General features: G+C 33.0%; 1 protein-coding gene and 1 long non-coding RNA gene across 3 annotated transcripts in view; one reads left to right on the forward strand and one right to left on the reverse strand.

The window, feature by feature from the left end:
- The window catches only part of LOC105832341 (mucin-4), a 51,984-nt gene that overhangs the window by 9,778 nt on the left and 14,822 nt on the right, over window positions 1-27,384 (reverse strand). For both annotated transcript variants that reach the window (XM_036285313.1, XM_028189031.2), the window contains exons 2-3: window positions 8,068-8,141; window positions 263-3,509 (exon numbers count right to left, since the gene is read on the reverse strand). In XM_036285313.1, the coding sequence (XP_036141206.1) occupies window positions 263-3,509; window positions 8,068-8,113 (3,293 nt within the window). In that variant the 5' untranslated portion in view covers window positions 8,114-8,141. The remainder of the gene's footprint in view (window positions 1-262; window positions 3,510-8,067; window positions 8,142-27,384) is intronic.
- On the forward strand, window positions 9,542-14,138 carry LOC118645041. Its single transcript, XR_004962811.1, has 2 exons — window positions 9,542-11,759; window positions 12,138-14,138. It is a non-coding gene; the product is annotated as an uncharacterized LOC118645041 (long non-coding RNA).

The following is a 27,384-nucleotide window of genomic DNA, read 5'->3' on the forward strand; positions in this document are numbered from 1 at the left end:
TTAATTTATCATTATTATTATTATTATATAAATTTATTTATTCACAAGATTAATATCCTTTTCTGATATAAAAATATATAAATTATTAACTTTAAGGATATTTAAATACCTAATACGTAAATACGTAAAAAGGTTCTACGTGATACATTTTTACAAAATAATATTAGGTAATAGAATTAATAGAACATGTAATAAACAAAGTTATACAATTCTAAAAATATCTGCATTAAAAATAAAGAGTAAAACTCCGTAAATGACTCACTTGTCCAATCCTTCTCTAAGGATATTCGCAAGAGCCTTTTTCAGATCAGATAATCGAGGACAGACCTCGTGTAATGTGCCCTCAATGACTATTTTAACCAACAACGTGATCTCGTCCGGCGACAGAGGCTGAATACTTTCCGTTATATCTTCCTCGGGCGATTCCGTAAAGCCTGGTGTACTCCAGAGTACTATCGGCTCCAAAGTAGTCGTAGTCGAAGGTCTCTTTGTAACGTTCGTCATTATTCTGACGCTCGTATTCGGCGGAAGTTCCGTCGCGCCTGGGGCAGATGTCTCGGTGATGTTCGCATCGAAACTTAAATCCTTAGATTTTGAAGGATCCTCCGTAACGCCGGAGGCTCTAGTTGCATCATTGGCGACGGCGCTGGTAAAATCGATACCGCTTACAGTAACTTCGTTCCTCGTGAACTCGGTGCGATTACTTTGACTCTCAGAAGTAGCCTGAGTAACTGCAAGATCTCTGGTAGTTTCGTTGTCCCCGCGGTGCACATCCAACACTTGATTTGTCGTTGGAGTTCCCTCTTCGGTCGTCATCGGAAGTTCAGTGGGTTCCATCGATTTCATCGTGATAACCGCGTCATCAGTCGAGTTATTCATGGATGGATTATGAATTGTTGTCGTCTTCGAAGGCATCGTTTGCTGTTCGAAAGTTCCCGCGACATTTCTCTCGGTCGCGTTACTTTCTGAAGAGATCGCCTCCGTGAGACTGACAAACTCGAATTCGACGGACGTCGTTGTCGGTATTGAGGATTCGTCGGGATTTAAAGTGGCAGAGGTAGATTCAGTGGTGTAATTAGCATTCGAAGAAGGTCGCAGCGTAACATTCGTTTTCGGGGCCGATTCCGTGGAATTTTCAGTAAGCACCGTGGCGGTCGTATTGACTTCTGCTGCCGACGTTGTCGAAGTTCTAGACTTATTCGTTTCTGTCGTCACGTTCTTGTCCAAAGGAACTACACTCGTGGATTCGGTAACGCCAAAAGTTGAGCGAATCATCATAGCTTCTTCCGGTTCCATCTGAACATCGGTATTTAGAGATACCGGCTTAGATGTATTAGTGTCTGTGGAACGCAACGTTGACGATTCTGTCGCTTCGCTGGAATGTGATTTCACTTCTTTGCCATCCGGTGTCAGGCTCACTTCCGTTATTCCATTTCCAGTCACGTCGTAGCCTTCGTCTCTACCTACAATCACTTTCTCCTTCTCTTTCGCACCTGGTGTGTCATTCTCGTTTGACTTTGCGCGCTTTATTTCCGCGGCTTTCACGCTGCCGTTAAATTCTCCCGGAAAAGTTTCGTTCGTTGGTTCAGCGGCGACCGAGACAATTGGGATTGCCGTCACTGGTATCAAAGAGGAGATGCTCTTCGTCGTAGAACTCGTGGACTCGTTTACATTTTTCTTGTTCGACCTGTGCTGTTGAATGCTGTTCTCGATTACGACCGAAGGTTCCGTGACGATGAGCTTCTTCTCGGACTCCCCTCTTCCGATCGTGTTTTCATAAGCGGAAGTTTCCTCCGTAACGACTTCCTTCTTTAACTTTAAACTAGCTTCTGTTACCGCCTGAAACGATCCCCTGCTAGATTTCAAATACGGATAAGGTTTTTGAGCAATTTTTTCCGTGCTGTTTCGTAGACTTTGAGTAGCCAATGATCCTCCATCGATCCTCGCTGAAGCTGTAGACTTCGCCTCGATATTGGAAAACTCGTTAACCCCGGAAAATCCGATAGTTCTGCCTTGTGGAACTAGACTAGGAGTAGTTTCAGGAACGAATGAGGAGTGTTCTTCAAGTCGTACATTTTGAGTCGTTGCTTCGGGCAACTTCACCTGGCTCTCAGGCTCTCCTATCAATTTCCATTCCTCCATACTACCTGTACTTTTAGTAGTCATGTCGGAAATGGAGGAGTCTATGCTTTGCTCACGATAATTTTCATTTTTTGCGGTAGTCTCTTCTTTCTTCTTAACATAAAGGGCTCCCCTCTGATTGCTCAGCTCATTGATGTGAGAATCGTTCTTCGCAGTATTGTTGATGGTAGTCACAATCTTCAATGCCGGTAGATGAGTCACGTTCTTAACGATCTCCACTTCTTCTTTCGGATCGCTTTTCTCGCGCGATTCATTCACGTCAATCGAATGGTTTCCTGGGCCAGCTTTAGGATTTATCTCTGTCACATTCTTATAATAATGATTGTAGTTCACGTATGTGTCGTTAACTAATGAAACGGCTCCCTCGTGTCTCTTCTCGTCGACCTTTTCTAAATCGTGCACTTCAGATGCCGTCGTTCCTAGATCATTTGCATTTTTTTGAAATCCTGTGGAATTTTCACCACGCACCGTGGTTGATTCTCGATCCTCCACTTCCTCTTTCAAGTCAGTCAAGATTATATTTTTATCCTTTCTTGAAGCAATTTCCTTATGATCAAGTTTTATAATTTTGTCCTTCTTTTCGTCGGATCTGAGAGCGTCCTCAGATATCGATTTCGAAGTCGTCGAGAAGAAATCTCCGATAGACCTGACGGTCGGTATCTCTTGTTTGCTCGCATTTACATTATTCTTCTCTTCATATTTGATGGAAGACTCTTTTCCTACTTCTTTCTGATTCTGATTTTCAGATTCTGAAGTTTCCATAATGTTTGTGAATAACTTCTCGTTAAGAATTTTTTCCTTTGTATTTGAAGACATGGTCTCCGTTGCATCCGATATTTTTTCACGATTAGAAGATTCTTGAATCATTGCATCGTCTAGGTTTTTACCGTCCTGCTTCGAATCATTTAAAGCTGATTTCGCAGTCGCCGCAGTTAACTCGTTTTTCCTGGAGAGTCTCAGAAGATCTTCGGAGACAACTTTCGTGCTGGTGCTTTTCCCGGAGCTTTCAATAGCAATTTCTCCGTATCTCGGTCTCCTGTTTCCATCAGATAAATTTTCGAATTCATCGCTTGGCTTTTCTACGTGCAAATTCGTAGATATTACTATATCAGCTTTTCTTTCCTGATTTATGTTGTCAATAATACTGTGTGATTTATGTTCTGCATCATGAATTTTTCGATTCGTCGACTCGATATTTCTTCCATCGTTGCCGGCAATTGATCGATTTTGATGGATCGAAGAAACTCTTGTTAGAATTGTCGTAGATTCTGGGGGAGTCGATGCTTTTTGGGATTCAGATTTCTCGGATGCAACCGATGCTTCCGTAACTTCCGCCACCACATTGTCAAAGTGTAGTAGTAAAGTGCCTGCAATATCAAAATTAAATCTTATAATTTTATATCGATACTGAATCCCTTCTATTTTAAAAATAATTTACTTTATTTACAATTATCTTCTATTTCCTGTACAGAGTGTACATCTTCAAATCACCTTATAATATCGTATTTATAACTAAAATTAGAAATAAAAAAATATTTATTATAAGAATGTGAAAAAAAACTGACATTTTCCTGATATTTGAAAATTTGACCAATAATGTTGCGTAGGATTTGCGTCAGATTTTTAATTATTTCTACTCTCTTAAATGCCATTCCCGACTTGTCAACTGTTATTGATTTTCATAATTCAGATAAAAGGTATTAATTATTAAACTCAGCTAATAATATTTTTTAGTTTCCTATACACACTTAAATTTCACGCGAATAGCTTATAAGCTTATGACCTTTATTCACCAAAATCAGCTGATATTGATTAATTGATTAATAACACAAATTATATGACATTTTATTTTATAAATTCTAACCGTTTTTATTATAAAATTAATAATTTCTATTTAAATTTATATTTAAAAAAAATTTATTTTTGCTTTGATTGTACAATTATTATCATTACTTCAGATTTTTACATTTTAAAACAATTAAAAAGATTTTTTAATTTTACCACATTTATTATTGCAATTTAATATTACTTTTTAAATTTATTTAAATACTGCAATTTTAAATTTATAAGATTTACATAATTTTATTAAACAGTAAATTTAATATAAATTTAATGAATTACTCATCAAAAATAAATTTGTATTGCAAAAAAAAGTATATTAATAAAAAAACAATTTATTTTATAAAACTCCGTCCAGCTCACAAGCAAAATCGCGAATAAAGACAAACTTGTATCAATGAATGCGAATGACAGCATTGCCGAGTACGAACGAATCTAAATTTACATTAACGAAAACGTTTCGCCTCTTGCTTCAATAGACGAGAAATATCGTTACAGTTGCAATCATTCACATTTGTTGTAAATATAATCGTTCATTTGGTCTTAATCTGAATTTAATTTAACTATATCTACTCATTTTTTTATCAATGCAAATTAATTTTAATTTTGTTTAACTCTAAAAGTTTCTTTTTTGATCATTTATATTTTAGCAATCCTCTAATTTTTATTTTTTTACATTAATATCCTACTTTTTATATAAAAAGGCTAAATTCTAAAATTAGCTAATTTTTCAGTAGAATTATTTTATTTATTCTGATGAAACATTTAGTTCTTCATCTTTTCCTTTAATTTCTATTAATATAATATTATATATTAATGCGCCTTTGTTTAATTTTATTTATGTTTTTTTTTAATGAGATAAAATGTTAATTAGTGGAACTTGACTTTTTATCCTTTTCCAGTTCCAAAAATTTTAAACGATAAAGAATATATTAAAAGATTAAATATTTTGTTTGCAGAATATTCCATCGAGCAAAGACACAGCGCTCGGCATTTGCTTTTTTGCTACGTACGACGTGTTGATTGTTTGCACTCGCGATTGTTATCAATCGTACGATGGAACGCGAATCAGCAGGTAACGGTATGAGAACTCCATGTGTCGTATTATTTTTCAAAACTTGACGATTTCTTGTGAACATTTATCAATTATCAGTCTATGCGTTTTACCTTCTTTTACGATTAACAATTCACAGGCATGTCAAAGTGACAATGATATATGTGACGCAAATACAGAGTGACATAACAAATTACCGAATCAATAATGAAAAATCATGATTTACCAACTATTTATTAATAATTTCATCTATTTGTGTATCACTTACAATTAATATTGAAAATATAATACAAAATAATGTTTTAATAGCATAATCACAAATGCAAAAGCGTGTAATAACTGTTTTACGAGAGTTGTATTGTATGTACTAATTATAATAATTTATTTTAATTAATAATTTATTTTAATTAATTAATTTATTACAATATAGTGTATATTAATAAGCACGGTTCTGAAAAAAAATCTAAATAAATGAATATAACGTGCACATTTTTATTACTTTAAGTTTTATGATTCACTGTTTTTTCTATTAAAGATTGAATAATTGGAAAAATAATAAAAATATTGGTGTACTTATACTTATATTATATTTTCAAAAATTGATTATAAAGAGAAAGAAAATGTTTATCCGTGATACATATTCACAAGACTTTCAAAGCATTCATTGAAAATTATGTAGAAAAATTTTTAGCAGCAAATTAATCCTCACGTATAATATGTTAATTGTTCATTACTTCACGTAATCTTAGTCACACGTGTGACACTAAAACGGTGAATTATGTTAATAAACACGTTCGCTTGACGCACGAAAACAGAAGTTTCGCACGCTCATCAACAACTGGTTTGCACTGAGGTGTGCGACGCAATAAAAATGTGGCGTGCGTAGACGAGGCATTTAATGGACCGAAAAACCGGTTGTCCGTGGAATTACCGCGGTTGGGTTTCTTCGGAACTATTCACGAGGTTCTACGATACAGTTCGAGTTCTGCAAATTGAAAGCGCTCCGCGCGACCGCGGCGCAGCGCGAGAACGTGCGTTTGAATATTAAACAGACCTCGGAATTATGCAGAGGCTTCGAGTATGTCCTCGTATTTTGCTGATTTACGTCGATACAAGACGACTAGACGTCTCCGTGAACGCCGAAGCCAAGATAAATGTTTATTTTATTGGCGCGAGAATTTTCCACCTGATTTCTATCTTGATACTTCTATCTGATGTGGTTCCGATAGATGCTGAAGATTTTATGACAAAGTATCGATTTCTCAAACTTGATTATTTAAAAGAAAAGATAAAAACGTGTCTCTCTTGTATGTACATTGTGTATTGTTCATTGTGTTCAGATTTACGTGTCTTGCCATTTACAATGTATTTTCTCTAAGTTTTTTACACAATGATATTATTTTTTACTTTTAGAAAAAAAGTAGTTTGTTGTATTTATGAATAATATCATTGTGTAAACATTTAATAAAATAAAATAAAAATTGAAAAGTTTAAGTGAGTTTTAGTATTTATTCTTGTACCTACTTTAATCGTTAAAGAATTTTAAATTCTGTAAAAGTAATTTAAAGAAAATTTGAATCTGTATAATTCAGTTACGCTAAAGCATCCTCTTAATGTATATTTTAAAGCAGTTTATACTTGAAATCTATTTTAGGATACAATTGAAATAAAAATTTTGCATAAAACATGACATTACGCGCGAAGTACGTGCACATCCGTGTGCATATTTAAACGTTATTATCTTGTCAATAGATTATCATGTCAATAATATCTCTTTATTTGTAAATTCTATATTAATATCTATTTCTAGAAACAGCTATAATATAATGCAAAATATTGATACAAAATACACACAACAAAAATATCAGAAAAAATTATTTTATTTATTAAGTATTATAAATACTATTGTTAAAAATAATTAACTTTTGACACGTGTAGAAATTATATAAATATTTATTAAACATTATTCTTTATCTATATATCTATCTAGCTATCTATCTCTGCAACAAGATGGTGTGAGTAAGTGCGATATTTATTTATGCAGTGAACACAAATCTTTTAATAATAAATGTTTCTTAACGTGTTAGTTTATACGCAACTTTTTAAACATAATTACTAAGAATATGCATATTGTTCTCTAATCACATAGCATTTTGCTCAACAATACATCTAAAGAGACTTACTTTTAACATGAATTGACGTGAATGTGCGATTTTTTTCTTATTGCAGTGCTGCATTAAAAAAGATGGGCTATATTGTTTAAGTTTCTTCATTTCAAGTTGAGAAATCTACCACGTTGGAAACATCGTTAAAATAATTACCCATCTTATTACGCATTGCATCACCGGCATAGACGCCACTTATCTTACAGACGTTAATTCCAGCTAATTAATTAAATTCGCGAGAATTCTATCGTTGTCAGAATTTAACTCAAGATTCTTCTAAAGAAATGCAAATACGTTTTAAATATTTTACAAATAAATATGTAGAATATTTAATACATATTCAAAATTCAAATGTGCATTTGCGATATGTATTTCAGATAACTTAACAAATTAACTTAAAATATCATAGTAGTTTCAGTGGCTTTGTATTTAAAAAATAAAATTTAGATTAGAAAACACATTGTCCACGTTTACCATAAACCAAAAGATAATCGATTGGGCTATAATGAGATTAAAAATTTTGTTGATAAGATGCGAGATACAGTTAACTCGCAGGCAGACTCTTGCAGTAGACCTAACAGTACTTGGTGGCAGTCACCTCGATTGGCAAGCTTTACATCACGAGTTCACAATGCAACAGGATGCAGCCGAGAGATGCTAGCCCATTCTCTTCGGCGCAGCAATGCTGCTGCTCGTGCGGTACGACTCGAAAATAAAAACTGCGTGCATAATCCTCTTAGAAAACCGTTCTTCCTTTCTTTTATCCAGCGCAATACATTAATGTTCCCATATTTTTAGTAAATTGTAAAAAAAAACTGTAAAAAACAAGAGAGGACATTTAAATTTCTTCTTACAGCTAAAACTTACCTATGCATACTCCTAATGCGAAAATAAACGTTCTTCTTCGCGTCATTTCTGACCGTTAGATCTTCCTGCTCGATCTGCAACAAAAACACAATATTGTTCCAAAAACACATATTTCAATAAAAATATAAAGTTTGTAAATAAATAGACATTAGTCTCTAGCTTAGTCGTTTTGCATTTATAAATAAAATGTGGATATTGTTAAGGTAAAGAAGAATATTTGTAACGAGTTTTAATAACGATGCAAATGTGAGTTATAAAAAAAAGTGACTAGATACATATAAATATTTTACGTCAGCAATATCAGTATGTTGTCGATTGATATTCAAGAAAAAGTATCGACCGAGACCTCGGGAATGGATACCGTTCGCTACATACATTCAAGCACGATTTTCAACATTGTGAGGACGACCTCGTTTACGAGCCTGTTCACCTTAGGGAATATAAAGTAAAACTCCAGGCCGCAATGCAGCGCAAGAGCTTTATTAAAAGTTTTCATCCTGCGTTCGCAACGTTATGATACAATGTAGTCGGTCAAGGATGATCGGACATGCTTTCAGCAATCTTTTTATTATTCACCCGAATGTGTGACTAAAGTAGGTCAATACTACTGCTCGAATTTAATTTTGTAAAAAGATTAATAGAAATTTTATGAAAGTTAATTTTTACACTCTTAGACTAAAAAGTTATACACAAGTCTACATTTTCTTGAATTTTTTACCTCACTTCCTTATATAAAGTCATCTTCGAGGAAAATCAACTTAAGGTGGTAAAAATAGACTTTCTTCATCGCTGGCTCTCGTAAAGGTTGTCGATTTTTTTCACCAAGTTATTCTACAGTTTAAAGATCAACAATTCTAGACTTGTACATAACTTTTATTATTAAAAAGTGTTTGTGTAGAAACTGCATAATGCATTCAAGTTCTAAAAAATTTATATAAGTTGCCCTCATATATCATTTTATTCTTGTTATTCGTTAAATATAAAACAAGGATAAAATGATACCTGATGGAATATTCAGGCGACGTTTTCGAACACAACTATAATAGCAGCGCGAAATGTGTATTTTAGATTTCACGAAAATGATTTCGATTCAATGGTGTGTAAATGAAATATAGTTGTGCTAAAGTCCGATTGCAATTACTCAATTTCCATAATATGTAGGCTGATACATTCCGCTATTCAACGCCTCGTTTGCTGCACGAACGCGTTTGCTGATAGCGTGCAGGTAGTATCGTTCACCGAACGCATGCCAGTGACTTTAATTGTAGAAAGTAATCGTAGAAAGTATAATTATCAATTCATCGTTACTAGGTATTAGAGACTACGCGCATATCCTAGTTACCAAAAAATCAGTTTTTTGTTCGAGTTCATATATATATCATAGACATATGTTTTATTAAAAATTAAAAAATTGGTCAGTAATTTTAATTAGCAATAATTGAGTACAGTATTAATAAATATCAAATATAAACTTAAAATTTTAAAATTAAAATATCAAATATAAACTTAAAACATTCTAATCTTGATAGAAATTTCGTGTATTTCTGAAACAGTTTATTAGACTTAACTAGACAGTTTTATTATTTCTGTATATAACTAAAAAAGAAATTATTTTAATTAGAATTTTAATTAAAATATAATGCTCTACCTACAGTTACTGCACATAAAAAGTGTGTCAAATTAATTTGAATTCATTTACTGAATTCAGAATATAAAAGGTTAATAAATGGATTATTCAATTGATTAATAAAGCAAGCTTGAAAGCTAGTTTATTAATACTAAGCAATAACTGAGCAGTCGTCTAAACATATTTTTATCAGAAAAACTGCTTAATTGAATAAAATTCCATCAAGTTTTTATCATTTTTTACATAGTGTTGTCACAACTAATAAGAATGCTGAAGTAACTAAACAGTAATTGAATGGATAGAAAATATATACATTTCTATCTATATAAAAAACATTTAAACTTTCTTGAAATATTTACCAGATCTACATATTAGACCTAATACTCGAGAAATTTTGAAAGTGTAATGTAATCTTACTTTTTTCATCTACAATTATAAAAATTAAAATATTATCTCATCAAATCAGTTTAAAATCGCAGAACTTATGATACGTAAAAATTCATTCAATCATTCTTTTTCATTCAACTGCCAAAATTACTCGAATAAACGTAATGGTATAACTTCCTCGCTTTGCCTTATATAAAACCGTATTCCGTTTTCATTTTTATTTCAGATCATACTGTAGTAAGCTTGCTGATGTTCCTCATTAGTTCGACTCTCGAGAGAGCGTAGAAGTCCAAGGTATCTATTAAATTCCGTACATAACTTGTGGTACTATGTCGAAAATAGTCACATAAGTGACGCTTCATAAAGTGGTGTCGGCAATCAGAAGTAATTTAGTTGCACGAGTGAAGACGTAACGTAGTCTCAACCCAGCGGTGTAATGATGTCCATTTACCATGGAATTCACATGCTCACAAAATTAATGGCGTGTATGATTGGCGGGTCCATTTATGTTACATCTCTTACATATTCATGTAAATTTGAATATTTTGTTATATTTTGAGCAAATATCTTACTCTGGAAATTGGTGGTCCTAGTCATTTTTGCCAGAATTTTTTGTTTTATATTTATTTAATTCATTTACTTCAATTCAATATTTTAATCAATTATTACTGTTATCATATTTTTCCTTTTACATTTTCTTTAATGTTTTTTCATTGTATATTCTCAGCATTGGAAAATTTCCTTATTAATTATTAATTATTCAGTCATAGTATATATACGTGCCAAAATATATTTTAATCAAAACCGAAATGCATCTATTTCTGGATTAAACATTTAAATTGCTATCATATATAGCTACCTAGAAAAATTACTATGTAATAGATTTTTAATCGTTTTAATAGTCATGCAATTTTATTATTTTCGATACCTAAATATTTGACAAAAGCAATTAGTGATATAAATTAACGTATATAAACATAAAAATAGTATTTTCGTTTGATCGTTTACGTTTATATGACGATAGCTTATAATCAAATAGAACATGATGTAAAAAACAGAGTACTTATTTACGAAAAAAATTTTTTTCATGAAACAGTTCTTTAATTTCATAAAAAACATTCTTTAAATATACCTGACCGGTAACGCAGAATTCGGTCAACTCCGCGGCCTTGGCGTTTGTTTCCGGCATAGGTATTACAATACGCTCGTCGTGTAGCGTCTGCATTTACGCAAGGTCGCGCCACGCTATCGGTCGTGGCGCCGGCACTCCGCGAATCCTGGCTAATGGCAAAGGGATGTTACATCGTAAGTTTTAATTTCGGGAGTACCGTGTGATGTGGAGAATATCGACACTGACAATTAGCTTGTGTACGACTGTAATTACCCGTGTCTTCGCGAGTGTTCAGTGAGTGCAACGATTCCTGTCGACCCATGCTGAAGAGGTGGACGGGAGGAGGAGGAGGAGGAGGAGGAAGAAGAAGAAGAAGAGGACGTTTACGCCGAGACATCGAGTGGTGGTAATTTTGGGATAAATAATCATTCGGATATTATTTCTTACACAGAATTAACCCACTTTTAAACTTGGATTATCATTTGGGCGATTCAAGAAGTAAGAATTAGAGAAAAAGATTTGTTGTTTGATAAAAATTTGTAAACGTTATTCTTAACCTCTAAATGGGTAAGTCGTCTGTTAGCAAATTATGCATATGCTAAACATTTGTTACTTAAGTTAACATTAGTTACATCCTTATAAACTGAAGGAATGTAATAATAATGAACCTCAACAATGGAAAGGTATAAATCTTTTCTGAGCTCTGTTGCTAACCTAAAAGTATGAAATATTTAAGAAAATGATGCTCGAGGTTGATTACGATTACTCCACCTGTCTGCCTGTTTATTTAGAAGTTAAAAAGAGAAAGCTTTTTGAAAAATGTATAATTATTTAGTGAAATATTCATTCGACAAATGAATAAAAAATTTTATGCAGACAGTAATTTTTTCAGAGCATCTCTTCTGTTTTGACTATTGCTAATAATTTTGTTATTATATGTTACAGTACCAACATAGTTTGTGGCGCAGTTTATTCCGCTGTTGCTGATCACATCGGTGAGTGACGAATTAAAATTTATTTTGAATTAACATAATGAATTCATGAACATGTTGAGTACGTAGATGTATGTGTTAAAGAAAGATGCGTGAGCACTATTATAAATAAATATAACATCTCACATCGTTGTCTTAAAATAAATAACTGGAAAAGACCAGGATAAATATTTAATCCTGAATCCATAATTATTTGTTGTGTATATGTAATCCTATAAAGCTCACAAAACAGCTCATTTTCTTCGTAGCACCATTTATTAGCATATTCTGTGTTGTCCTATACAAAACAGAGTTAATTGCAAAATGCATCAGTTATCTGAAATTTATAAAACAATTCCGCACATGCAAATATATTGCAAAAATAAATGCAAACAATTAGAAAGAAATTATGAGAGTAATTACATTTTTATAGTGCTTTTATTTATATTTATTGATAACAGGATTTTATCACAGTTAACATAACTTAAAATGATGTGAAATCCACGTTTTGAACATTTTATCACAGAAAAATTGTGTAATATTTTGTAAATTAAAAAATGAAAAACTTGTGCAAAGAAAAGAGAAAAATCATACAAATTGAAATTTTATATTGGATAAAATTTTAGCTTAAATCCAAAATTTAGAATGTAACCGATAATGTAATAAGCTAAACAATTTAACTAGAAAAATTTAAAGCCAAGTTTAAAGCCAAGATAAATCTAATCGCAGTAATAATCAATAAAAACGAGATAATCTACAAGAAGATAAGAGTTCTTATATATTTTTCTCTCTGGTAATCACGTTACCAGGAATAAAATTAAATCTTATATCAACGTTTTGCAGCTGTAAAAAATGTTCTGTGAAAGAAGCAAAAGAGATTGAGAGCTCCTGCAGGAGAATCAGCGATAGAGGCAGTCATATTCTGTTTGCAAAGGAAAAGATGTTCTTTGGTAGAAAAATATAGGAAAACGTGTCGTCTCCTTATTTACAAGACGAGAGATACGCAAGAAAATATTCCATCCCCCCCCCCCTTTTTTTTTTTTTTTAACAACCGGTTATAACATACCGGAGATAACATACGATTATAGATATATATTATAAATATAGATATATATTTCGCATTCGGTGTACACAAGTGGCGAGGAATAAATTTAACGCGAAAAGGGAAGGAGATGAATGGAGAATCGCGAACGTCTCTACCCAATTAAATTAGCACGTGAAAGGATTAAGTCATCAGTTACGAGACATCAAAGTGCACTCTTAGTCACTTTGTGAACGGAAACAGGTGTGTATATGTGCAGGATTTGTAATGTTACAACATGTATGATGCAGCTCGCGGGGATCATTCAGTCAGCCGGTGTGGGTCGGCCAAAGGGGGCCGACCTCTCAAGGCTTGTCAATTGGATTAGTTCAAGTTAGCACAACCTCGCGGACGGGAATCTGGTCTCGCCGCGCAACCGTTCCGTACGTTATCGTTTGCGATCTCTTTGTGCGCGCGACAAACAGGGCGCCAGGGGGGCTTTGTATGCCGATTCCAAATGTTTGTCTAGGACTTCATATCCCGCTGTTTACCGTGACCCAAATAGACCAAATATCGAACATCGTACGTTATTGTAATCCGATGCTTCACGGTCCGCGTTACACCATTGTTGCCGTTTGCATACATCGGTAAATGCTCCCTTATTTGCATTTTGCGCGTGGACTAGCGGAACCAGTGCCTACTTTCTTCCAAAGTTTATATATATTTTTTTTGCACGTAGGAAAATTATTCGCGTTATTGCAACTCGGCATATTTTAGAAAATTAGCATAATGTCGCTGGAAAAAACGTATTACATTGCCAACGTTATGACATGTAAGGAAACGGTAATGGTCCGTATAATAAAAGAGATACGAAATTTTACTGTAGATGGTACACGCGCGCACATAATAGTATAATAGAGAACATTACGCATATATTTTGCTATGAAAAAAAAATTATACACAATGAAACTTTGTGATATAACATTAATTATGCTAATTAACACAAATTTTTCTTTTCTTAAAAAGTGTCTATATTAAAGTACAAAAATTTTTTAACTTTACACACTGCAGTGTCAGAAACACTCGCATTCTTCTATTCTTTTTTTCTATCAGCGCGAATGCCGTTATTGTGCCGGATCACCTCGCGGCTAAAGCAATAGTACGCGTCCATTTGGTGACGATTCAACGGCCGTCATTGCACGTAGAGCGGGATACATAAAGGATGCATTTTCCACCAATCTTGCTCCCTTTGTTTCCGTTGATTGGATCGCTTTTCCGCGCTCCCTCCGTTGCGAAAGGCCTTTTTTCCCCGCCGCGAATTGGGCCACTGCGCCCCGTTCATCTCTCCGGGATGTGAAACGTATCGAGTGATGGTAGAAAGTTTAGTATAATTTTTAAACGCTGATGTGTTGTTGCCGGGCCTTGACTCACGGCAACGGATATCCTCCGCGTCGAAGAAATCGCCTGTATCAGAAGGCAACACATCCGTGTACCATTGCAACATTCCCGCGAACGAGTCTGTTGGAGATAATCGCAAACTCATTTTCAGATTTCAATTCCGATTGTATTCTCGTACAACCTTCACGAAACGAGACAAGAGAATCCTGAAACGGGTATTTATGATTTAAAAAATTTCCTTCGCAATTGACATATTTATTAATTATGATATCTACATTATTAATTCTGTGACGTGAAAGCACAATTATTAAAAAAAATTGCATTTAAATAATCGCTACGGGAACGGTAGGAGTTTAATTATGACGTTGCCCTTCGGCTTAGTGGACGTAGAAATTTTGCAGCAACGGTGAGAGGAGCGGCAAAGGAAAACAGCGCACTTTCTCCTAGTTGCGGCGAACGATGCGGTACGAAAAGCAGTTTACTAAAGCGAGAACGCGAAACGCCACGAGCTGCGCCGCGAGTTGATCCATCGTCATAGCTGACGGAAAAGTGAAACACATTTCTAGTACATGAACTCCCCCCCCCTCCCTCCCCTTCAGTCCTCCCTCATGCATCGTCTGCCTGCGCTTGCGGATGCAACGCGTCCCAAGCGCATGCACAGGTAAAGCCGACTGTGGATTCGCGTTACTCAACTTCCTTCATTTACATGCTAATAGAACTACCGGCGACTCGCGGATAGATAGTTAGGGGCTCATTGTTGCACGAAAGAACTCATGTAACTCGAGCGTGTAAATTTTGCTGCGTTTCTGTAGCGCGCGCTTTCTCGCGTTTTTCGAAGAACGCGCAGTGGATGCCGATATGCCAGATAAATAAAATTTCATGAAGCTTGAACGAAAATCCTTTTACCGCCGGGGTTCAACGGTGGGTGGGCAAACTTGCTCTCTTTGCTTTTTATGTCCGCGAGCACTTTACGCTTTGCATTTTCTTTAATGAAGAAAATTCTGCTTTAAAAGATCACGCCTTGGGCATGTTTGCATTCAATCTCGTTATCTCGGCTGCGAAACGCTTATGAATGCATAATATTCTTCCTGCGTAAGATAAAACTCATACGAATGTTACGGGAACAGTAAAATTTCGAGAGTTATGAATATTGTAAAAACGCGAAGAAACTGTAAAAAGCACATCAGGAGTTTAAAAGAAAATTATTTTAAAAATTTTATTCGCGCGCGCGACATTGAAGAATTCCACTTTTCATATTTGATGTAATTTCAAGAAGCACTGAATTTCATTCATTTCTACGCGTGTGCGACAATGGTGAATTTCATGACTATGAACAAAGGCTATAGCTTTTATAGAAAATTTTTAACTTGTAATAATTTGCTGTATGCAGGAGAAAAGCTGTTAAAAATGTATTAATTCTAACAGGTTCTTTAAAATTCAATAATTGAAGTTATTATTAAATTACACAGGAAATTATAAAATTATGAAAAATATTACAAATAATAGGTAATATAATATAAATGCTATAAAAATTTATAGAAGCTTAATTTTTTAATGTTAAAATGTTTTATTTGTCATCTCTGTGTTTTAAATACTTGAATATATTTTTGTTTTAAACGAAATTTAAATATTTAAAACATTAAACCATTTGAAGCTGAAATATTTTTTTATTATTAAAACCGTTTGTTTTGCAAACAAATATTTTAAATATAATAAACCCTTTTCCAACTAAATTTCAAGTATTTAACAAACGGAGACAAAATTAAAATCTTTTAAAATTAAACACTTTCTATGAGTGAATTTACAGAAAACCAAATTCTTACATTTATTTATTATTTGTTAATTGACTGAAGTTAAATGATCCTTTTTTTTCCTTCCATATAATTTTACTGAGTCCGATTTGTTTTGTTTTTGATCTGCTTGTATCTCTTTTATGAAGAAATCATATTGAATTGTGTGTACGCTTACTCCCCGATAAATTTACATTTCCGCGCTGGGGAGTGCTTGACCGGGCGTCTGAGAAAAAACCATCGGTCTCAAGTATGGATGGCGGATCAGCGAAGCATGACCACCTGTTCCCCCTCGATGTTTCATTGTTGGCCGTAGTTGGCCGCAGCTCTTCGTGTTTCATGATGTTTCGCCGGATACAGTGAATACGGCTGTACGCTCCACTAACTTCAACATCCGTCGCGATGTCTTCGCTCTTCGTGACCGCGGGTGGGCGCTAGGACGAAGGAAAACCAGTTCGGACCAACGGTGCTAACGGTTTTTTTTTTGCAACTAATATTTGCGAGGTATGTGTAGCGTATAAGATAAAGACCCCTGGGATTGTCTCGAGAAATACACGAGAATTTTCTTGCTTCCTGACATTAAGCTTCCAGCTGTTCCATTTAAGTGCTATAATTTAAACTCAGCTATTAAATGAAGCCATGGAAGATATTTTAACGAACGACCTAATTATCAAATTTATTTATTATTTCATTAACTGCAATTAAATGTGCAGTATTTCAATCCTCAAAATTACTGGATGTATAATGCTTTAATAATTTATTGGAAAATTATTTATTTGCAATTAAATGATTTAGTGTTAACGATTGATAATTGTTATCGACATTTATTTATAATAATTAGATCTTTTATATATAACATATCAAGTATAAATGAATAATTTATTTTAAATATTGCATATAAATCAAATATTACAAATTTATTTCACTTCTATGAAAAAGCAACTCGCAGATAGAATGCAAATTATTTATACTTTTATATGGTATACTTTTATTTCCTAATTATAATATATATATAATATATAATGAAAATGAGGTTTGAGAATACTGTCCATAAAATATTATAATTCAGTATTAGCTAAGAATTAGTTTTCTCCAAATCTTGTTTTTGATTAGTACGTTATGAGAAACTTTTGAAGGAGAAAAACGCATGTTTAATATCGTATACATATAACGCTTTACAGCGTTCGATTGCAAACGCGATCCGCATTAAAGTAGAATATAAGCTATATAAAAATTTAATACCAGGAGACAGACCTACATAAAAATTTATCGCGGAGAGACAACATACATGAACATTCAATACAGTTTCTTTCACATAAAAGAGACAAGTAAATCGAAAGCAGAACAAATCGATCTTCTATTAAAAGAGAACAAGGAAAAAAGATTGCATCATTTAATTCTGTTTCCAATCATTTGTAAAAACTACTAAGAAAACAAATTGAAGTAGTGTAAAGATTATATAATTTGGCTCAATTTTTTTACTTATATATAAATAATTAAAATTAATTTAAAGAAATCTTGAAGGAACCATGCGCGCATTTTTATTTCCGAGATTTTAATTATTAGAGAATTTTAACAAAATTGTTTTCTAAAATAATTTGCTTGTGTAAATAGACAAGTAAAAAAAGTTGTTTATTTTAATCCAGAAAAAAGCGTTTTGTTTATATAAAATTGTGTACTATAAAACGCGAAATAAAACAAACGCACGACTAAACTGTAAAATTGTTTATTTTAATTTACATCGTATATCCAATTACAAGAAAAACTCGGAAAAAAATTTTTTTCTCCAATTGTACAAAGAAAAAATTGAAGCGCAACACGAGACAGAAAGAGACATGCATTGATCACTCTATTGAGTATGGATGTTATTCAATTTTTATAAACAATATACATTATATATTGACACCAAGAGAGATCATACTTAGAGTCAACAATTAGAGAGGTCCTCTAACCTTATTTTCATTAGGATTGCAACGATGCGCGCTACGTCACGCATCAGTGAAATAGAAGCACGCGGCGGGAGTGGCTGGCAAGTGTTGTCAATCGAATTCAACGTGATGCAACGTGAATGTCAACTGATGACGGAATGACACTCGGATATCGATTCGCTCGTTCACGGTCGGCCTCCATTGTTTCGTCGTGTACGCTCGCGTTTGTGCTCCCAGTCGCGACGAATTTGCATTAATGAGCGATTACGCGTGCCTTGCATTTTATGAATATTGGTTACACGGAAACGCTTGATCGATTCATCTGCAGACGCGCGCCGAAATTGTAATGAGCTGAAAAAATTATAAACGCAGATGCTACTTAATAGATTTCCTAATAATAAAATAAATGATTAATATTTCAAGGATAACGAAGCTCGATTGTATTTATACATTTTTAATTATTATTTTACCAAATAATTTTGTTATAAGTTAACACATCTATAACATTAATTAAGATTAAATAATTTTTAACTGATAATAAATTGATAATAAATATTTGATTCGACATTACTTAATATTAACGGCAATTAACGGCAAAAAGAATAATGATCTCTTTTTCTTACGGAAAATATTCTCACATATTTTTTTAATTATCTTGTTTTTTCTTAACATATATATGTAATTTAATTTTTTTAATACAAGAGAATTAAGTTTTATTGCCAAGTCTATTGTACTTTCTGATGCATTTCATTAGGTTTCCGTCTTTAGATTTATCAAGTTTGGCGCAAAGAAACTTTCTCATTAAACATCGGAAGAACTTTATTTCGATTGGAAGAGCAATACGGAGTGTTTCCTATCGATCGTACTTCTGGCGAGGAAACGGCAATCGTGCCATTTTCCGGTTCGTTTGGTAATGCCAGTAGGGAAACACGTTACGTCACTCTTTAAAATGTTGTAATGATTATCCTCTTTATTTGCTGAAACGTTGAAGAAGTGCGCCGACCGCCTTCGTATTTGCTCGACTGCCGCGGCAAACTGTTTTCGTTCTGACTGCTAAATTCACCTTAAAGTTAGCTGAGCTGCAACGCTCGGTTACAAGTACGAGTGGCCGGTTAACTGCTTCAAAAGTTTCCAATCGAATACCGCATTTAAACAGGTGTCCTGAGCTTATAAAAGTCTATCACTATTTATCGTCTTTTTTTATTGAACAAAACTACTTGCATGTAATTCAAGAAATTTCGCGTTTATAGCTTTTTCGTTGAATCAGGACAATTTCAGAAATCTGTATTATTCTTGTTTTTCGGTTTAAGTCTATTTGACTCAAAGTATGGTTTTATTTCCTTATTAATATTTTATTTAAAACATTTTCTCTGGCATATTTTAATAATTTTGTCTCAGAATGTAAAAACTCTTTTCTGAAATTGTTTATTTTTATAAGTAATCAGCGTGTAGTTTGTGTGGAAATTGTAAAAGCTTTTACAATAAATATTATTAGACTCGATCGAAAAATAACTTTTTTCCTCGCTTAATTTTTTAGAGATATTTTTTTATTGTATTGACCCAAACAATATAAAAGGATAAGAAATTCGAACAGAACAAGAAGGTTAATATGTATCTTTTGTCATGTCTTATTAACTTAAGATATAATAATAGATAACAATGAAAAATAATCGTGAATAATAAATCTTTAATCGAAGTATATTTAAAAAGTAGCAGCCTGTACGATATTCTATAATATGCGCATTAAATATAAAAGAGTGAGAGACATTACATTTTCTAAATTATATAGATATCTGTTTAAACACAATATACTATCCAAATAATTAGATCTGGTACCGAAAGGTAATTAATCCTTTACGGTGTTCTAATAGAATAATAGTTTCATATCATGTTCGCAGCCAATCGGATTTAACTGTTTGAATTGTGGTCTTAAACATCCACGCGGAATATACATTGCTGCATTATGTTTAAAGATACATTCATCGCCGCAATGGATGCTATCGCATTATCAGATAATTACTGATATCGCGGGAACATGTCAGTGTCGTATACACAGTCTTATTTGCTCCGCGGACGACGTCTTGACTGTTCTATTTTTTTTCCAAATCACTGCTCTGTTTGTCTGATGCTTTTGTTGCCGAGTGCTCTAAGCGGATTGAATCATTTCGTAGACCTATCACGCCACGATGAGCCTTGCGGCAGCATCGTGCGTAGATACGAGTATGAGTAACAGTGCGAATACGAGTGCCCAATTATCCAATAACGAGTCACGGCCTTGTCTTGCGTTGCCGAACAATGACGTCCCATTATAGTCTCTTAGTTTGTTTGCTGTCCGTTGGGTACTGTGTCGTACGAGAATACTTGCTTCTGACACACTGAGGAAGTACACCAAATCTTTTATGTAAATTCCATGTACATAAATTCCATATATTACTTTGCTTGTTCGTCTTTAAGACAGAAAGAGAAATTGAAACTGATGTAGGAAGTCTAGAAATATGAAGTCTATAAAATGGAAGTCTATAAAAAATTTTGTAATAACATACATTGAATCATAACGTGTGTATATATATATATATATATATATATATATATATATATATATGATGATAAAAAGAAATATTATATCTGCATTTTGATAACATCAAACTATAACATTATTTCAATTTTAATCTTGCTCCTATGATATAGCATCTGAAGAAAAAGTCAATAAAAGAAGAAATTTGTTCCAGATATATTATGTCGCGTATATATATATATAAGGCACTTACATTATCTTCAAAAATTTAATATTAAAAGGTTGAGAGAGAAACGTTTTTAAAATATATTTAAATAAACTTATAATGTCGAATTTTATAAAAACTGAAAATTTTAACAAATTTGGTACTATGAGAAATTGGCCATTTGAACAAGAATAACGTTTGTCAAATTAAAATCATTAAAATCGTTGAAATGTTTATTTTAATAACAAATGTACATAAAACATTTTTACATTTTTTATTTTCAAAGAATATAACTTGCATAAAATTAATATATATTTTATTTTTATAAGAAAAATTTTATAAGAAATATTTTTATAAAAATATTCACCATTAGTATAAAAAATTATATTAGATATTTAAAAATGTGGAAAAATAAGTTTTTTTTATTATAAACGTTTTATTATGTTATTTTTAAATCTAAAATGCAAGAAATTTTAGTTTTTTACTGATCTATTAGTATTGGACTCGTGCATCTCTTTCTGTACTATCGTCTATCTCTTTTCGTGCCGCTGCTAATTAGAATTGCTACGGCGTAATACGATCTTATAAGGCCGGCATGTTCATTGTGTCACAGACGAGTAACGTCACTCACGTCGCGCGAAAGCAAATTGCAAAATAGCGATGGGGACCGCGAATTACCGTCACGAGGAGGGCATTGTTCGCGCGAAGCCGACACAACGACGTTTCTCCGTGGAAAATGTTCCCAGGATGTTTCCGCAGGCATGAATTGGGTGATTAATCGCGACACGTCTCGTCATTGTCACTAGGTACCCTTTGTTTGATAATGCCTGACATTCGTGTTTATTGCCCATCAGCAACCTCCGCCCATTGAATACGTAAAGGGCAATTGGTAATTATAAATTGTTGATCATGATTGCTAAAGCCATCGTCGTAAATCCTGCTAAAATTTATTTCTAGAGGAAATATTTAGATAATTAGTGGTATATTGGAATAATTATTTCTAAAATAAACAAAACAGACACACAATCTATATCATTATCAATTATTTTTATTAGGAATGAGACATTAATAATTAAAAACTGCTTATTGAAACTAATATCAATATATAAATAATATGATTTATTTGTTTTTTCTGCCTTTTTAATACAATTTCTGAAATTATTTTGTAATTGTGTTTTACACAAGAATCACATACATGTATCATTTTTTAATTTGTTTTCTATATAAAGTGATATTATAGACAAAAACAATTTCTTTACGGTTGTACTATGTTAGTGACACAAAGGAAAGCGTGGTAGTCGACGAGCACGCAATATCTGTCCGGAAGCGGAGTTTCGTTTTGACGAAGTAGTGAAAGTTAGATTAATCGCAATACACAGCAGCTACGGCGCAATAAAAATCCGTAGGTACATCGTTTCATTGAAGCTTCCTTAATAGCTTATTATATATTACGTACTCATCACTAATTCATCTTGTCAATTAATTGATGGTCATCATCCTAATGCGCATTTGCAAGCATAATTTAGATTGTTTTCTTATAAAGTTCCATTAAAATTAAATGCATGTTATATGCATTAAGACCATAAAGATGTAAATTTATATACACAAACAATACAAATAATGATTCTTTTTAAATTTATTTCCACAAAAAGATAATATATATGAAAGATTAGGAAAAATAAAATAAAAATTGCATGCGTCTCATCTAAAATATTATATTAAAATGTTAAAATATATCACTTATACGCAACATATTTTTTATTTAAGTTTCTACAATTCTACAAAATAATTTGATGTAATTATTTACATTTGTATGGCAAGAAACAGAATGTACAAGGAATTTTTTTAGATTTAAATGCTAATTTACCTGCAAAAATACGGGGAGCAGTTGAACAAAGTATTGCGATAATGACATGACAGTCCATTCTTAATTATCATTCAAGAATACGTTCACCATGTAGATAAATGTTACATAACGTAATATTATTGCTCAGTAATGAGACAGAAGAGTGCGCTGACACTGAAATAATATTTTACTCCGGGTTAAAACAACAGAGAGCAACGGTGGAGCTGATAACAGCCACGGTTCTCTGAAAGGTAAACCTTGGGTTCTCTTTGCTCTCAAGTACGGTCCATCGTCGAAATTCATCAACGCGTGTATACATGTCGGAACGTCACTGCTGATGTAAAAATAGTACGAAAATTCATCTCTTCGTGTGCAGACGCACGTCATAATTATTTCGACCTTTGATGGGATCTGTGAAGCTGGTACGACATTTTGTTAATATAAAAGAAAATAATTAGAATTTTAGTAGCACTTTCCATAGTTCTCAAGTTCTTTATAAAAATAAAAAAGAGCTACAATCCTTATATGAAAAAACGAAAAAATGTGCTAATTTCACGAAGTTAGCACATTTTTTAATTTTTTCACATAAGAATTGCAGAACTTTTTTTATTTTTGTAAAAAAACTCGAGAACTATGGAAAGTGTTATTAAAACTCTAATTATTATTTTTTTATATTAATAGAATGTCGTGCCAGCTTACAGATCCTCTTTGATACACTTATAAGTGTATTTATACGTTAGATCTGAAGAGAATAAATTAAAATGTCTTCTCACGTTTGTAAACAGATGGAAGTATAAAGAAGTTTAATTATAAAAAAAAGAATAGCTTTGTACAAGGATAATTATTTTTCAGGTGCAATTACAGAGATAGCTGTTGTAACTGCACTCGTTGCGGATATTCTTTTTATATCAGCGCGTTGCAATCACGCGCGAGCGATTTTTGTTTGTTCATAGATTGTAAAATATTAGTTTTATGCTAGGGAAGTTCTTTTATTATTTGGTATATAACTGTACTCTAGAACTCTCAAAAGATTAATGCTAACTTTTTCCACGTGCGACGGGCAAAAGGAATACATAAGCATGTGGCACGTATATTGCAATGTTATTTCTGGTTAAAAACTTAAACCTAAACACTTTGTTTATTGCTTAAATATTATTTCTGCAATGATTACTTTTATCAAAACATTTCGATTTCACAAACGATTCACACACGTAATATGTTACAATTTTTCATTTAAAAATTTACTTTGTTTATCGCTTAAATATTACTTTTACCAAAACGGTTCAATTTAACATGTCGTATCGATAAAAAATTGCGATTGTCTATTTAAAGGAAATTTGCCAAAGATGCAGAGTAGATCTTTCTTGTTATAAATTCGAATTTTTGTTCAGAAGAAGTAAACTCTCTCTCTTTTTTTTTTTCCAAGAAATTATTCCAATTACGTTAATGATCTCTTAAAACGAACGATGGCTCAAATCTCTTCGATATATACTGCAACGAATTACGAGACATTTCGTTGTTATGAGGTATCGAATAGCAGGAGAGCTTGTAGTTAACGAAATCGATCTGGGCGCGATTTTATTTCTTTCTACGTTGCAATTAAACCAAACGTTCATAATGACAAAGGCAATAACAATGGCGGTACCGATGACGCAATTAGTAACGGGATCTCGACGCTGTCAATCGTGATTTCTATTCTTCAACGAAACGTGAGACATAACCAATACGTGAACATAATAGAAATTATCTTTATAACCTAGTTCTTCAGAAATAAACGCGTTCAGAGTATTTCTTTGATTCAATTGAACATTTAAATAAAAACTGCGATATAGACAGACAATAATGTAGAAGAATGTTCTTATAAAATTTAAATAATTCAAACTAAAGGAAATCTGAAAAATAAGCTGCATGCAATTTTTCTATCAAATTTAATCAAATACGCCCCAACTCTTTTTTTATGAACTATGCTCTCTAACAAAGTATTTAAATATCCCAATATTTCTCAGTACAAAACTATTTCTATATAGGGCTAATATTTAATATCCAATTGTAATAAATTCGTAAACTTAGTACTATTTATGGTAATAATAACATAACATTTAATATTTACAAATTTTTAAACAAATATATTGATAATTGCATTAACGTATTACAGACACTGTGTTGTGCCTCGACTGTAGAACAACCATTTCATTTTAATACTTTTGATTTAACTATAGCCTCGCGACGTCGAGTACCAAATTGGCGCCCTAATAAGAGGATTATCTGGCGACGTTATCGTGTTAATCTGCGAGCGAGATAGCCGTCCACTTCAATGTGTTTGATTTAATGCGTCGCGCGCGCGCATATATTCACGTGACAAATCACGACGGAATCTTTCGAATAGTACGGTACTAATATAGAGAATTGCCGGACGTGGTTGACGTGCGATTGAAAATAGACGCTTCCGGCTTCTCCTTAACACATACGGTCATAACACGTAATGTGTGCCACGGCGACTTGCTGTTAGTTGCTTTCAAACCAAACCGCAGCGCAGAAATCGAACACGGACGAACAAACGCGCGAGTAATATCAGCCATCCGTTTTACATGCCCAATACAATGCTTCATACTACTTTCAATAACAACTATAAACTTGTTCAATGAAATTTTTAGGATAAAAAATTATTCAACATGGAAGACTTATTTTTATCGTTTTATGGGTATTTTGACAAACATTTATAATTACTCGGGAAAAATAAATATTGAATAATTGAACAATTAGACGTTGACAAATGCGATTATACGCACATATTAGACAGGCGTCATTAAAGATTTATATCATTAAAATTCTTTTTTTTTTATTAGTTTGAGAAAATCGTACTATCATTTCATTTGTAGTGCTATCTGCAGATACGAAATAGTCGATCAAGATCGATTAGGAGTCCTTGCAGTTCACCGAATAATCTAATCGTCAGCAACGGCTTGAAGCCATTTACGACATTGGCTTATCTTATCATGGCAGTTCTGACGTTCGCTGCTCCCGAGTAGCAAAATCTCATAAAGTGCAATGCAGCAGCCATGTAAGTCTTGAAGGTGCAACGACCTTCAAGATAATTCAGATCTTCCAATCGGCGAGGTTAGAAGTAGTATTTTCCCGATAGAAAAACTTCCTACTTTTTTTCGAATAGTAATCAGACCGTAACATTAAAAATATAAGTAAATAATTGTTCTGCTGTTGTCATTTTCATGTATGTGCGAAGTTAAAAGAAAGTTAAACTGGGAAAAAATTTTTCTCGAGGAAACTCAACGCGACATCATATCGTGTAACAATTTTGCAGAGTAAAATATCGTTACTTTTCTCTCGTCAAGTTGTAATCGGTGATTTTCGATAAGCTGTACATGCACGTGTCGTACTGCACCGGAAACTTGATATTGGCTTTCGTCAAAGTGTATCTGAAAGAGAGTTGAAATACATGGAGGTTTGAGAGGTTTCGAGAAAGTCGCCGGAAATAAGCGAGTACTTCCACGAAAGAAAGGTCCCTCACATAACCCACGCGTATACAACATCACAATTAGCCTGAGAAAAAAAAGGGCACATAGGAATATTCCCAACCATTTTTTTTTCCAAGAAATAGTAAAAGAAAGATAAGGAAGAAAACATTGATATTATAATTTTTTATAACAAAATTTTCCTTGAGTAAGTGTCACGTATCCATTAAACAGCGTTAAAGATGATTATAAAGTGATGGTGATGATTATAACAATAATAACATACTATGTTTGTTAAAATTAATTATATTAAACATTTTTTATGTTCTAAAGAAATTAATATTACATTGAAAATAATTTTATCCAATTATATGCATCAAGGAAAATTGAAAACAAGTTTTTAAATAAGAATATTTGCTTTTTCTCATCGAAAAAAGGGACGCGTTTATTTTAGCTTTAAATAAAATGCATGTGCCTCTCTCGCAATTTTCCAGAAAGGTTGAACCGTCAATATTCCCTAAAGCATTGGAACTCTTATCGATATTGCAGACTAAGAGGAGAGAATCTCATTTAGGAAAATTGAAAACTTGCACCTTCCATTTTAATTGCGCAATTGTAATTGTACACAGGACATTTTTAATTAACGTGATGAAGAACGCATCAAATGCAGGAATCTTTTAAATGGCGAGAAACAATTCTGAAGACGTTCTCGTTGCTATGCCATTACGTAGAGAGAGAATTTTTTATTAAGTTAAAAGTGACATTCTCAAATGAAGAAATCCGAGAAACAACTTTGTTTCAAGCTGCTTTGCAAATGCGATTATGCACACGAGAAAATTTAACTGGCGCAAACAAAGTGGCATTACATTATAACGTAAACTCACCCCGACACAAAATGGAATATATGTATAGTACGTCGTATTAAAATAACTCACGCGTTTCTTTTTTTTCTTATACATATAATTACTTTTATTAATAAATTTCCAATATCGATATAGCAGAATCAATACGCAAAGAGAAGAAGACGAAAAGTTACATATATATGTGT

The sequence above is a fragment of the Monomorium pharaonis genome, chromosome 4 (assembly GCF_013373865.1).
Source record: "Monomorium pharaonis isolate MP-MQ-018 chromosome 4, ASM1337386v2, whole genome shotgun sequence".
Classification (NCBI taxonomy): domain Eukaryota; kingdom Metazoa; phylum Arthropoda; class Insecta; order Hymenoptera; family Formicidae; genus Monomorium; species Monomorium pharaonis.